The sequence below is a fragment of the Sphaeramia orbicularis genome, chromosome 20 (genome assembly GCF_902148855.1).
Source record: "Sphaeramia orbicularis chromosome 20, fSphaOr1.1, whole genome shotgun sequence".
Classification (NCBI taxonomy): domain Eukaryota; kingdom Metazoa; phylum Chordata; class Actinopteri; order Kurtiformes; family Apogonidae; genus Sphaeramia; species Sphaeramia orbicularis.
The window spans coordinates 25,628,478-25,643,321 of NC_043976.1; the positions used below are offsets into that span (position 1 = coordinate 25,628,478).

At 37.7% G+C, this 14,844-nt stretch overlaps 1 protein-coding gene across 5 annotated transcripts in view; it reads left to right on the top strand.

Annotated features, from left to right (window-relative positions):
- Positions 1-13,622, top strand: part of rps6ka3b (ribosomal protein S6 kinase, polypeptide 3b) — a 60,735-nt gene extending 47,113 nt beyond the window's left edge. For all 5 annotated transcript variants that reach the window (XM_030123217.1, XM_030123218.1, XM_030123220.1 and 2 more), the window contains 16 exons: positions 111-217; positions 311-348; positions 721-863; positions 1,563-1,633; positions 2,949-3,037; positions 3,822-3,886; positions 3,963-4,065; positions 4,149-4,258; positions 4,792-4,917; positions 5,004-5,093; positions 6,811-6,969; positions 7,274-7,435; positions 8,352-8,428; positions 9,027-9,144; positions 9,251-9,391; positions 10,803-13,622. In XM_030123217.1, coding sequence (XP_029979077.1) covers positions 111-217; positions 311-348; positions 721-863; positions 1,563-1,633; positions 2,949-3,037; positions 3,822-3,886; positions 3,963-4,065; positions 4,149-4,258; positions 4,792-4,917; positions 5,004-5,093; positions 6,811-6,969; positions 7,274-7,435; positions 8,352-8,428; positions 9,027-9,144; positions 9,251-9,391; positions 10,803-10,925 — 1,722 coding nt within the window. In that variant the 3' untranslated portion in view covers positions 10,926-13,622. The remainder of the gene's footprint in view (positions 1-110; positions 218-310; positions 349-720; positions 864-1,562; positions 1,634-2,948; positions 3,038-3,821; positions 3,887-3,962; positions 4,066-4,148; positions 4,259-4,791; positions 4,918-5,003; positions 5,094-6,810; positions 6,970-7,273; positions 7,436-8,351; positions 8,429-9,026; positions 9,145-9,250; positions 9,392-10,802) is intronic.
- Positions 13,623-14,844: the final 1,222 nt, after the last annotated feature.

Sequence of the window (14,844 nt, forward strand, 5' to 3'; positions counted from 1 at the left end):
GATCCACTTGTGTATTTTTCATAAAACCCGCTGGTTTTTGACGCAGGAGGGAAAGTCAGAAGCCACAGTTTCCGTTTCCACATGTATGTTTTATGTTTGTGTGTGTCCAGGTCATGTTCACCGAGGAGGATGTGAAGTTTTACCTTGCAGAGCTCGCTTTGGCCCTCGATCACCTTCACGGCCTCGGCATCATTTACAGAGACCTCAAACCTGAAAAGTACACACACACACACACACACACACACACACAGTCCTGCTGCATTATAAATGTTCACCCACAGAATAATAAAACACTTTTCTGTTGTTTCAGCATCCTGCTCGATGAAGAGGGACACATCAAGCTGACCGGTGCGTAATATTATACCTTTGTTGTGTTTCTGTTGCACAGTGTGTTTCTATTCCACTGCTGAGTGTCATTAGGAACATTTTCACAGTCACGGGTGGAATGTAACTTCCCTGCAGTATCGCAAATATGAGACCTTTTCACTCGACTCAAGCGGACTAAAAATTATAACATCTGCTGCTGAGATTCAGTGGTAAAGTACCAAGTAGCATAAAACGAAAATACCAATTGCATTTTAGTGAAGTACTTATTTTCATTCCTCCATTGGTTGTAATAATGTCAGCTGCCACATTGTTATTCGATGTGTTCTTTCCTATGCCATTAACAGAACTTGAATACATCATAAACTATGTATTGTCTCTTTCATATATGTGCAGACTTTGGGCTCAGTAAAGAGTCGATAGACCACGAGAATAAAGCCTATTCCTTCTGTGGGACGGTGGAGTACATGGCCCCTGAGGTGGTGAACAGACGAGGACACACCCACAGTGCAGACTGGTGGTCGTATGGCGTGCTCATGGTGAGAAGACCCTTCTCGCTTATTGGATAAAATTATCATTATCAAGCTGCACAAGGCAAAAGCAGTAGATTGAAGCAGTTTTAATCACCTTCACAGCCTTGGCATCATTTACAGAGGCCTCAGGACTGAAAAGTACACGTGTACACACACACACACACACACACACACACATATATACACACATATACAGTCCTGCTGCATTATAAATGTTCACCTGCAGAAGTTGGGTCCTTACTTAACAGAGACACAAAGCTAATGATTATATCTAATGATTGTATGCTGTCACTCATTTTTCCCCCCATTATCATTATTATTCATTTGATTTGGGTAAAGGGCACGTTAATGATGATGTTCCCTTCCCTAATATTAATACATGCTTACATATTCAGTTTAACGTCAGATACGACAAAAAATGCATCAGATCGTCTCATCCAAGGGCAAGGTTTCCAGCTTTCGGTATTCTTGCCTAAAAAATGGTTCAGATCCAAAATCGCAGATTATTTTTCATTCTATGTACTAATAGACTCTATTATTGCAGCTTTACATGATGACATTTCCATTGTTCATTTTATTTTTTTCCTGAGTTTTTAAATAAATTTTAGACATTTTATACTTTCATTTGATGTTTAACTTGTATGAAATCCACTGCAGTTTTCAGGATTAAATCTCTGTCTGCTGGTGTTCTGTCCTTTGTCTCAGTTTGAGATGCTGACGGGAACGCTGCCCTTTCAAGGCAAAGACCGGAAAGAGACGATGACCATGATCCTCAAGTAAGACACTTTATACTGTCCGCTGTCTCTTCTCCAATCACCGCCGAACAGCTTCTGTTACAGCGCACTGTTCATCTGAGATGAGACTGCTCTCCTCTCACAGTGATTTGGTCCAGGGGAAAGTGGAGGAGTTATATTAGAGGAGATAAAGTGCAGCACTCAGGAGGAAGAGAACAGATAAGAGGAAGGGTGCTGAAAGCCATTTATAATGCTGAGGGGGGAGAAGTCAAGAGATGGAAGGTGAAAGAGAAAAAGTCTAGTCATGTTGGAGTCAGAGACATAATAACAATAATATAAAATAAAATAATAATAATAAGTATTATTATTATTATTATCATTATTATTATTATTATTATTATTATTAATAAAGGAGGAGAGTCAAGCTGAAGTTAAACCATTATAAAGCTCTGGCTTGTAAGAGGAAGTCAGTATATATATTACACAATGTATAGTCCAAAAACAGCAACAGTATGACAGAAGTCAAAGATATAACAAATGGATTAAAGAACAGCAAACAGTAAACCATGATTGAACAAACTGTTATGATGTTGCATATAGAAATAAGAATATTTATGTAAAAAACTCATTAACAATCCACCATGTTATCAGTGACCCAGACTCAGAGTTACAATTACATTAGACCCATGTTTTAACTGATCAAGATCATGTTTTTCTTTAGACAGTTACATCGTGGTCATAAACGTCTTCCATTATGATGGAGGATGAATATGATTTTCCAGAACATCATTAAAATCAAAAACCTGGCAATAGAAACATTTGTGATGCTATGAATGTCACGTCACCAGATGGACAGACAGGAACCGAAATTAAATTAAGAAAATGGAAGCTAAAGAAACACGTCAGGGCTCTGCATGATGACGGTGGGGGAGATGGAGGTCATGCTTGACGACCTAACAATTTTTCTTACAGCCTTTTTTTGTGGCATCAGCAACTGCTGGAATATTTGGAAAAGAGCTAAAGGTTTTCATGTTGTGTCCAGGCTTAAAAATCTAATAACAGTCAAAAATTAGACTTAAACAGCTGAAAGTAATCATTTTAAACATCTTTCAAAAACATAAATACCAGTTAATTGTGTTAATTTGATATATTGCAGTAGACGTTGTGCAATAGAAATGGACTGTCCTGCTTCCTCTGTCGTCTCTGTTTACCATCTGTCTGCAGAAAAATGCTGATCAGGCTTCCTGTGTGTGTTTCAGATGCTTCAGTTTTGGATATTTGATAACAGCTCCCTGCTGTTATTCTGTTTCTTCTTCTTTTTTTTTTTTTAATCAAACCCTGCTCTTTGTCTTTGCAGGGCCAAACTGGGAATGCCGCAGTTTTTGAGTTCAGAGGCTCAAAGTCTCCTCAGGAACCTTTTCAAAAGAAACCCTGCCAACAGATTAGGTGACATTTTATACCTGCTTTTTACAGATGCACAGACAAAAGTACCTGCTCATGAACACACAAGCACAGAGAAATACAAATTTTCATCTAATCATACAGAAACAAAACAGTCGTGTTGTTTCAGTGTGTTGGTGGTAAATCTAGTTCAATATCAGGTGTTAACTTACTAAGACAAAGTTAGATGTATGTTTTAAATGGCACACTCAACAATATTAGTTTTGTTTTTTAGAAAAACTAAGTCTTATTTTCCAGAAAGCACAGCAGGGGTTTATTGAAATTCCATTATTGCAGCATTTATTTATATATTTATTTATTCAGATGATTCAGCTGTTAAAGCTGCAACATCCACTCTTGTGGGATCCACAAACCATGAAATGACATGAATAAATAAAAATGTAAATGACCCATATATAATATGATCACAAATTTTACAGCCCAGTGAGCTGAGTTCAAACCAAAGACAACGTCAATTAATTAATGTCTCATTTGCCTTATATTGAACATTTAGATAACTTTTATAACTCTCAGATTATGGCCTTTTTTGTGTCATGTGTCCAGAAAAAGACTGTGAAGACAGGGTTACTTAGTCAGATGATATGTGTATTTATCTCATTAATGTAGAAAATCTCTCTTTCACAACTATAGAGTAAAATTAGACATTATTATTGTCATATGGCAACAACATGACAATAGAAGGTTAAACTTGCTGAACAGGTAAACCAGTCTTTGTCTCATTGTGCCCCCTGTTGGTATGAACTGGACTAACAACTACTGCTGTTTGTAGGAGCCGGACCAGACGGTGTGGAGGAGATTAAAAGACATCAGTTCTTCAACACCATCGACTGGAACGTGAGTCTGTTTGCAGATACAGAAACATGTAGTGGAAAGAGTCCCAGCAGTATTAACATTCGTGCTCCTGTTATAGAAACTGTACCGCAGAGAGATCCACCCTCCCTTCAAACCAGCTGCAGGACGACCTGATGACACTTTCTATTTCGATCCGGAGTTCACAGCTAAAACCCCCAGAGGTACAGGCCGCCCCTCAACACATCTCACCTCACCTTGTCCTTCGCTCTGTCAGGTTAATTTAGCAGATGTGTTTGTGTGTCAGACTCTCCAGGGGTTCCTCCCAGCGCCAACGCTCATCAGCTCTTCAGAGGGTTCAGTTTTGTGGCCATAACAGAGGAGGAAACTCAGCCATTACCCAATACTATTGTACAGGTATGAGAACAACTCGAATAATCTCTTCACACTGAAAGTAAAGACTGATCAGATTTAATAGGCACACATCAGTCAGAGATAAATTAAGGTGGATTAATGGGAAGAATCATATAAAAATGTGTTACTTCAAGTGCAGATTTGCTGGATTTATAAGTAAAAAAAAAAAAACCCTTGAGTTATAGAAGCTCAAAAAAGGGGATAAATTTAGGGCATCACATCAAATATGCTCTTCAAAACCACTGTTTGTTAAAGGTCTCGTATTGTGTAAAACCACTTTATTCTTGTAAACCATGAACAATTAAGGGGACAATGAAGCTGAGATTAGCTGCAGATTTATTTCATTTCAGGCCATGTTGCATTAACTGCAGTCTTTTATTAACATTTCAGTTACTGATATTTTTTCCACTCCATGTTTTACTTTTAGACTTTTTTTTTAACTATGGTAGTTCCAGCACAGACATTATTCTGTAAAGTGAAATATCCAGTTGATTTAGCTCTAACTATTTATTAACATTTGTGATATTTGTGTGTAGCAACTGCATAGAAGCACATCTCATTTCTCCGATACCTATGAGATTAAAGAGGACATCGGCGTCGGCTCCTACTCCATCTGTAAGCGCTGTCTACACAAAGGGACTGGAATGGAGTACGCAGTGAAGGTACAGCACAGCGTCCATCTCAAGAGACTCCAACCTGACTGTTGTCTGACCTTTACTCACCATAAATGATGTTTGTCTGGTTACAGATCATCAACAAGGTAAAACGAGACCCGACAGAGGAGGTAGAGATCCTGCTGAGATACGGACAGCACCCCAACATCATCACACTCAAAGATGTGAGTCACAGTGAACAAGCTTCAGTCAGTTTGATTTAGCTGGGGAAAAAACTAGGTAAAACCCTCTGTTGGTGCAGTTACAAGTCATTTTAACTAGGTAAAACATTTTGCTTTTAGTTTTAGGAGACATTTATCCATAGCAGAGGTTTAAACTCTACATGTCCACGTATGAACCCAGCTGAAAGTGGTTGGAATGTAGTTAAGTTGAAGAATGATGGTCACAAGCCATCAAACAAAGCAAAGCTGCTTGTGGTTTTGATCCAGGAGTGACATAAAATAGTCATATCAATGTCTGGATACAGTTTCATTTACATTATTCACATCCTTAACTTCTTATTTTCCTCAAATAAATGCTCTACACAACAATATTTAACGTAAACTTTCAAGCAAACTCAAAAGCTCTCTCTTAAAGCATTAAAATGTGTTTATTATAATAACACAATCATATTAAACCCCAAAACTCCTTCATGTACAGTACAAAGCTGACACCTACTGGAACAGGTACTGTCCTACATGTACTTGAATTAATAAATGACAGTGTCTGCCTATTTTTATGGTTCTGCGGCATACTGCAGACCTTCAGGGATTGTTCTAACCTTTCATTAAATTTATTAAGAATCAGTGCAGAAGACAGAGAGATAAACAAACAAACAAACAGATAAAAACGACAACATAAGCTCCTGGTTTGAGTTGAATATGGTTTTATGTGTCTTCTAGTATCTAGTGCTAACAAGAGAAACACTGGTTTCTCTCATTAGGTTGATAAAAGTGAGTTTTGTGTTTTGATGCTAATGGTTTTGCTGTGACTCACTCTAATTAGAGTTAAAAATATCCTGCTGCTGGGTGAAAATGTCCTTTGTTGTAGCAGCTCCAGTAACAAAGACAATAGAAATTATATGTTACGTATATGTTTCTCATCTTACCTACGCAGCATGACATTTTCAGTATTCTGCAGATAAAAGCAGTTCATCGTGTGCTGCCTTAAATATTTTATCAGCTCAGATCAGAGAATTAATTTACACTGCAACGAGGGAAATCCAAGAAAATCAAAAGGCCTTGATTCTGGGGAAGAAAATTTCAGCAAAATCATAATTTCATTTTAACAGGATATATCTAGTCTTGTCTGAATAATTTATTTCAGTTGATATGGAACTGGATTTGATCAGTAACAAAGTAGAACAATGGTTTGCTTCATCTTAGCAGATGAACAAGAGTGTTTTCACTTGTACTTCACTTGAGTTTTAAATGACTGTTTTTGCTGCTCATACTAATCATAACCTGTTTAAACTATTTTACAGTTTTAAGGTCTTTCTTTCACCTGACTTTTCATTTAAGAAATTTAGCCAACCAAAATTCATCAGCAGATTTATTATCTTTAAGAATATGTGGTTTCTTTCTATTAGAGCTGTTTTAATCATTAAAAATATTTATTTTTTTTACCTATGTAGAGCTGCAGCTAATAACTAATACGGTCAAATATATTTCATAGAGCCTGGGGTAACATTTACAGATTCTTTGTTTAGTCAAATATTTGCACTTTACAGTGATATTAAGCACCAGACCCTCACATCTGAAAAGTAGGAACCTGTGAATATATGGTATTTCTACTCGTTTGGATTATTGTTTCAGCTCCACCTGATTACACTATCGTAGATTTAAATGTTGTTGGGGGTTTTTTCATATGGACTTGAGTGTTGACTGGTTCTCTGTGTTGAAGGTATATGATGATGGCCGGTCAGTGTTCCTGGTGACAGAGCTGATGAAAGGTGGTGAGCTGCTGGACAAAATCCTGCGTCAGAAGTTTTTCTCAGAGAGAGAAGCCAGCGCTGTTCTGTACACCATCACCAAGACTGTGGAGTATCTGCACGTCCAGGGTGTACGCAAACCAACACACAGGCTTTTATGACACAAATACGAGGGCCGTTCAATAAGTTCATGGCCTCACCCAGAAATACTGGTTGTTATAATACAGGATGTTACATTCTTTCGTGATGGGATAGTGATGCTTGAACATCGATGGACCAAGTGCATTGCTGTAAATGGAGATTATGTTGAAAAATAAAATATAAATTATCAGTCTGTGTTGTTCTGTTCTGGGTGAGGCCATGAACTTATTGAACGGCCCTCGTATATGTCAGAGAAATGCTGCTGCAGTCTTCAACGTTGTGTTGTTTGTACAGGTGGTTCACAGAGACCTGAAGCCCAGTAACATCCTCTACGTGGACGAGAGCGGGAATGCAGAGTCCATCAGGATTTGCGACTTTGGTTTTGCCAAACAGCTGAGGGCAGAAAACGGGCTGCTCATGACACCATGTTACACTGCCAACTTTGTCGCCCCTGAGGTATAATGAGTTTTTAACACTTTAAGCTGTGATAGAAGTCCAACATTGATGGGATGTCGCTTTGAAATGTGATTTTTGCATCAGTCCCTTAGTAGAATTTCATGTATGAGCTATAATTTGTTTGTTTATTTCATAATGACGATGCACATTAATGAACAACTGTATTGAACAACATCAGATGTAAATATACCGGATTATAAGGAAAATGCTAATTTGCATCTGTGGTCCCCAGACAGGTAACAAAAAACATAATTACAACACACAAATGGAACAATAAAAGAATGACAAATTAAAAATACAAACATTAAAAGGTTAAAAGTTAAAAATGATCACAAGACTGGTTTGCTTTTAGCCACTGTTTGGGTTTAGTTTTGAAGGTGGGATATGTGGATGGTGGACTGTTCATGTATTTAATTCCTTTCACAGAAAGTATATTCTATCCAAAAGTGGTACTTCTGTGTGGGGCCTCTTTGTCTCACACAGAAAAGTCTAATCTGTCTGCTTTTTTCCTTTTTTGATATCATCTTGTTTTTTTATCTGTATTGAATATTAAATTTATTTAATATGCTTATAAGCAAAACTAAATTACAGCTGAACCAAAAGAACTGCAATTAAATGCAAATCAAGTAGAAAAACTCACAGGTTAAAAATGTGATTCTACATAATTTATACGTATATGGAATTCTTTGTTAGCCATGTGAAAAACAGCAGATGAATGTTTTGTTATTTTGAAATAAACAATTTGACATTAAAAACAAACCAAACCTTTACTGTGAGAATTTGACACTTTCTGTTATAAAAACTGATTTTCTTGGTTGTTTACTGTTGTTACTGTTTTTGTTGAATTCTGACAGATTTCTGAGACATTACAGTTGTTAAGTTGTTATTCAAGGATAGTTGTGTTTTTGTGTTGCAGGTGTTGAAGAAACAGGGCTATGATGCAGCCTGTGACATCTGGAGCCTTGGAGTTCTGCTCTACACGATGCTGACAGGGTGTGTGTTTGTGTACTTGGAATTAATTTTAATTAATCTGGTCATTCTAAATTTAGAACCAAATGCTGCAGCACAAGTTCCAAGAAAAATATTGTTGTGTAGAAGGCTCCTATTGTGTTGAGAAAAAAAAGCCATAATCATCAAGTACAAAGCATTGTTCAAAACACAGAAAGTGTGCAAAAATGTACACAGTGAATTACTTCATTACATGAGTCCTTTCCCCCAAAAAATGTCATTACAGGGTCCCAGACCTTCTCAAAAACTATACATCTATCTTCTGTTTGCCATTTCACTCAAACACAAATCATACAGTGGTTCCTTCTGCACATGCTCTGTTTCATCAAGGTCAAAGCTGGATGTTTCAGCAAGATAATGGAACTCATCCAGGACATGACAGTTTTTTTCTTGTTAATGATAAACAAAAAAAATATTTGCATTTGTTTGTGTCTGTCTGATGCATCCTCAACTTTTGAACACAAAAACAGATTTTTCCAACTATTTTGTGGTAATATTTTGATTGTGTAAAATTTGTAAGGTCTCCGAAAACTTTTTTTTTTCGCTACTCTGTGTCTGACCTTAGATGTTTTTCGGTCGGCAGGTTCACTCCGTTCGCTAACGGCCCAGAGGACACACCAGAGGAGATCTTAGCTCGTATTGGCAGTGGGAAGTTCTCTCTCAGCGGAGGATACTGGAACTCTGTGTCTGTGGAGGCGAAGGTGAGTGGACGCAGACTCTGTAAACAAACACCCTCATCATTGTTATTTTGAGCTGAGTGTGTGTCTATGTAGTCTGTGACCTTGGTGTTGCCTCTTGATTCTTCAGGATCTGGTGTCAAAGATGCTGCACGTGGACCCCCACCAGCGGCTCACAGCTGGCCAGGTCCTCAGACACCCTTGGGTGACGCACAGAGACCAGCTGCCCAAGTACACCCTCAACAGACAGGACGCCCCACACCTCGTCAAGGTGACACACACACACACACACACACACACACACACCCCTACCTTTAAACGTACTCCAACATTAAACTAAGCTAAAGTGGAACACAACAGAGGACTTTTACTCAACAATAAATGAGAATCCCCATTTTCTGCAGCTTTATTTTTTTACTCTACTACATCTCAGAGACAAATATTGTACTTTTAATATTACTGCAGTCGTCTGACAGCTTTAGTTACTTTGCAGATTAACACTTTCCATCACTTTTTTGTCCAGTGAAAACTATTCATCTCTAGATGTATTGATTTTGAAAGTTTGTGATGGACCAAGATCTGAGGTGTACAAAAGCTTATTAATCCTGCTTCTTTATAACAAGCAGAGAATTATGAGGAGCACCTGAACGCAGCATGCAGTGGTCTATAACAGCTCTGTAACAACTCTGTAATAGAGTCAAAGTCACTTTTTTTCCTGCCATGAAGATACAGTAACATCTCTGATGGTTGTGACACACACACTTCATAATGAATAATACTATCATATCCACACTCCTGTCCTGAACAGTGATAATGTAACTTTATCACCTTAAATTGTCTACAGCAGTTGTACCTTATAAGGTATGAGCCTTATGATCTGAATTGATGATCTACTCTGTGACATTTTGTTTTATTTAGCACATTTAAAAACAGTTTTCCAGCTCAACTGATTGATACATTATGGTCCTTGTAAATGGAGTTGCCTTATTATCAGTGTTTTTCATACTGATGTAGGTAATTTAGGATGATAGTTACATTATCAGTGATAAGGAGATAGTGTGGATATAATAGTATTATCCTTTATGATCCCAGTCTGTGAATGTTAGGCCCCTGTGCACGGCACTTGTATTCTGTTGCATTTAATGTGGTCAAAACTCAAAATCATCTCAAGGAGCATTTTTATAAAGTATTTCATATCCATTTTGGAATTTTGTACTGGTAAATGTTGAGGTGAATCACTTCTGGTGGTTTTTGCTATTTTTCATGAAAGAGTGAATGTGTGTAGAGCGAATGGAAACAAATTTATGATTAAATTGTAATGTACCAACACATTTAACTCACTTGTTTGATCAGGTGTTTTCCACTTCTTCCCACATGTTTCAATAAAGCATGGTCCATGTAATGTAGCTTACAGCATCACCCTAATTTAGGGAAATGCTCATAATTTCTATATTTACAAATTGTGAAAATGTTGCTTCATATTTCCCCGGACATGTTATTGATACTACTGAATATCCTGAGGTTTTCTTATTGCCAGGTGAGATGAGAAAAAATGCTAAACAAAATACCTTTTTAAAAAATAAGTAAATACTTGTATTGAAAAGACAAATCTGATTCTACAAACAGAAGACAGTTGGATTTTATCTCTTTAGCTGATATATTTCCGTCCTGTCTTGGTGCAGGGGGCCATGGCAGCCACCTACTCCGCCCTCAACAGGAATGTCCCGCCGGTCCTGGAGCCGGTGGGTTGCTCCACTCTGGCCCAGAGGAGGGGGATAAAAAAGATCACCTCCACCGCTCTGTGACCTTTAACCTCCTCTCACCTCCTGTCAACTCTGACCTCGCTCTGACCTCCGTCGGACCCCCTTCTGGTCTGGTGGGACAGACTACTGATGGACCTGCGACCTGCTAATGCCAAATAGGAGCCCTGCCCCCGCCCCGCCCACTTTGTCCTGCCCTCTTCTGATTGGATCTTTCTTGCTGTCTTTCCATAGAGTCACAGCTGAAATACAAACCTGCTGCAGAATCCTCCTGTGGCCATTTTGCTTTGGACAATCAGTGCTGCCTTGTAGACGCAGTGCATCAGGACGGTAAACGTCCTGTATTTATTCACTTCAAATGGGGAAATCTGAAATAGGAAGGTGATAATCTAATGTATGCATTTAAAGAACTGGGATCGTTATTCTACTGTCGTTAAGGTTCTGCATAGCTGTAGATCCTGCATTTAAACCTCAAGTAGCCTCTGAGATGATGGCATCTACAGAAAAGGCCAGAAGGTGTGAATCAGCAGTGAAATCTGAGCGCAGAAGCATTTACTCTGACTTTCAGTATTCAGTATTTTAATTTTCAGGTGTAAAGAACAAAGTCTAAAAGGATCATTTTAGCCACTGGACAGGCCAGTCTATCAGGGAGCTCATCAAATTATCAGTATGTATCTGGAAAAATATGTTTTCAGGATTAAACCTAGTTTTATGGTGAGTTTTCTGCACTCAGAAACAAATTACACTTCATGCTCAAAAATGAGTAAGAACATCCCTGTCCTCTCTTTATTTTAGATTTTTAGAATGAAAAGCTGTTTAATGCAGTGTTAAGCATCTTTCTGATGCTGCACAAGGCAAGTGGGACGCCACCTGGTGACGCTCCATTTACATCTCCTCTAAGTTAAATTTGTCTTTACATTATTTTATTTTTATACCATTCACTACCTTGTTAATTTGTCACAACGCATGTTTTCTCACAGTGTCAGGGAGATTTTGTAGTGGACAAAAGTAATCTCTCTGCCATTACATTTTCCTCATTTTATGGAAATTTAGTCCTTTGCTCTGGCAGTACATTGCATCCTGCTAAACAGATTTCCAAACTGTCTGCACCACAGATTCATTAAAATGCAAAAACTGGAAGAATTGAACCCAATGTTCGTCCTGTAGAGCCGTAGCGCTAAATATTGTCCGTCTTTGGCTCCCATTTTCTGGCTCACCTGGTGTGTAAGGGCTTCAGTTGTTCAAAATACTCCTGTTTTCACAACCAGAATCGTATACAGGCCAGATCACTGAGGCTGATGTGATTCACATGCCAAGGAACTGTTAATGATTTAATACATCAGTATATGACTGCCCCTCACTGTGATGAATGTTTAACCCAATTAGACGCAATTCAACATGATATGATGTAATACAAGAGTATGATTCTGTACAATGTGATATTGTACAGATGGTAAAATTTTTTTGTTCAAATCTGCCATTTTCACATCACATGCGTTTTTCTAGTACTTGTTTGAGTATCACATTTCTGTTCTTATTTTAGAAAACAGGTCTTTCCACAAGGTAGGAATGTTCTGAAAAGATAAAATCAAACCTGTCATTATTCCCTGTTCTGTTTTTCAGTTGGACTTTAAAAACACGCCTCCGTCACAATAACAGCCTAAAGCTCTGTTTATTTTCGGTGGGTATTGCCAAATGACAGCAGTGGAGATAAAAGAAAACCGCTCAGACAGGAGGAATCAACCTGTCATTAAATGGCAATTTTCACAAGCCGTATTTCTAAATATAACAGGCAGAGGGTGTTTACTAATAACTGTAATTAGATATGAGTATACAGATGCAAAGACATTTCCAGTTACTCTCAAAATGACACATGCCTGGTAGTTGCAGACACAAAGTACCGCTGTTAGCTTTAACAAATTCTACATAACTGTTTCACCATTTATTCTGTGAGTGCCATGGCTAAAGTTAAGTTTAGACATAAAACAACTTGACTAAGGCTAGAAAAGGGTTAAAAGAACACATGGAAAACAAGACCTGACAAGTCCACATAGTTTTCCTTCCATCTAAGGATTATCCAGACTTAACCATGTCACCTGGCCTGGTCACTGTTTTCCCTGCACTTGCTCATAAAAAATTCAGAGGAACAGAAACACTGGTTGTTTTTAAGCCCTTTTAACTGGTCCATATCATTAATTCCCTGTATATCTGGGTGCGCAGTTTGTGAAATCTGTAGCGATAACATCTTGAACCTTTATGCAATGTGTTGATGATACAATACAGCCGGTGTTTTGGTTTTTTTTTTGGTTTTTTTTGCGTCTTGCTTTGTGCTGCTTTAAGACGTTTTTTCAGAAACAAGCTGTTTGAGGACAAATTGTTTGAGAGAGCTTCCTGCCTCCACAAACACTCACTGGTCTGAGGTCACATGATCAGCTTCTGCCCTGCTGTACAGGACTGATCATCTCTGCGTGTGCAGCCGACAGGGAGCTGAACTGTAAATATAAAACTCAGGTTTCTACGAATTAAAACAATGCATTTTGTATGTCCAGGAGAAGGGAGATAGATGTACATAATAAGCACACAGATATGACGTGACAGCAGGTTGTCTTCACTTCCCACCTGTTGTCTTCTTCCTAAAAATACCATGTGACCAAACTGATGTCTGCCGGGGTCGAGCGCCACATATGTGTCTTTAATGTGCTCATGTATGAGATTTAGAGGAAGCCCTTTAAAAGAAAAAAACACATTTAGATGGAAAACAGCAGCAAATGGTTAAAAACATTCCTCATAGATTCACAAAGCCATGTTTGAGGCCCACTAGTGAAGGAGTTAAAGGGGCAGTTCACCTACATTACACAGCTTTTTCCACTTTGGTACATACTTGTGACATGAAAAAATGGATTTTATTCTCATAATATCATAAATAATCAGTACAGCAGAAGCAGAAATGCACTCGGTTTTATTTGTCATGTAGATCAAGGTGCTATAAATGTCTTGCACGTTTCTCCACAGTTGCAGATTTTGTTCATATTTGTAGTTTTGTGTTTGCATTTATTAGACTCAGCTCTGTCAAAAGGCTTCACACAGCTTTATTTAAACATTTAGTAGTTCCCAAGTATGGAGCTGGAGGGGCCTTTAGCATAAAGACCACTAATACACAAAAATGTTTAATGACAAATGGATTTATGAACGGAAACACTCATTTACTTGTGATAACAGGTTATTTATTCTGTTGTCGTAAACATGTTTAATAAGATGAAATGAAAATGACTGTGTGTCCTATGTATTGATCAATATTGGACACTTATTGACTGACTTTTACAGATTAAATCTGTTTCTCCAGTTGTAAAGATTCACATGAGAGGCAATAAGAAGAAGTAGCCTTTTGTTTTTTTGGTGATAATTGGTTCATTACACTGGGTTACAAAAAAATGTTTTTTGCAAGTTGTCTAGGTTTTTTCAACTGAATTAGGACCATTTTGCACCGCTAAATCCAAAAATGACATCTGTTTTTCTCAATCAGGTCAGGTTTTCTTGCCAATTTGATTTTGAAAAATTTGATCTTCTCACAAAATTAATTACATTTTTGTGACTTTATCAGTTGATTTTTTATATAGTTCTCACCCAAAATAGGTTTTAAGAGAAAAAAAATAATTTTCTAACAGGATTCCTGTTAGGTACAATGGTGTATTCACCGCAGATGTAGCAGAATACGTCAAGCTTATTTTTGCAAGATCTTCTAGTCGAAGCCATTTCATTCACCTGTAATATTAAAAAAAAACATAAATTGGCAAAAGTAAAATCTTCAGAACTCATTTATTGCAAGAAATATGAAAGAATTTTGTATCATATGATGTGACAATGTCCATAAATGTAAGCAAAAATGTTAAAAAGCCAATATGTAGCATAGTTCAGAAAGTTGACCTGATTGAGCAAAATTAATGTGATTTTTGGATTCAGCACA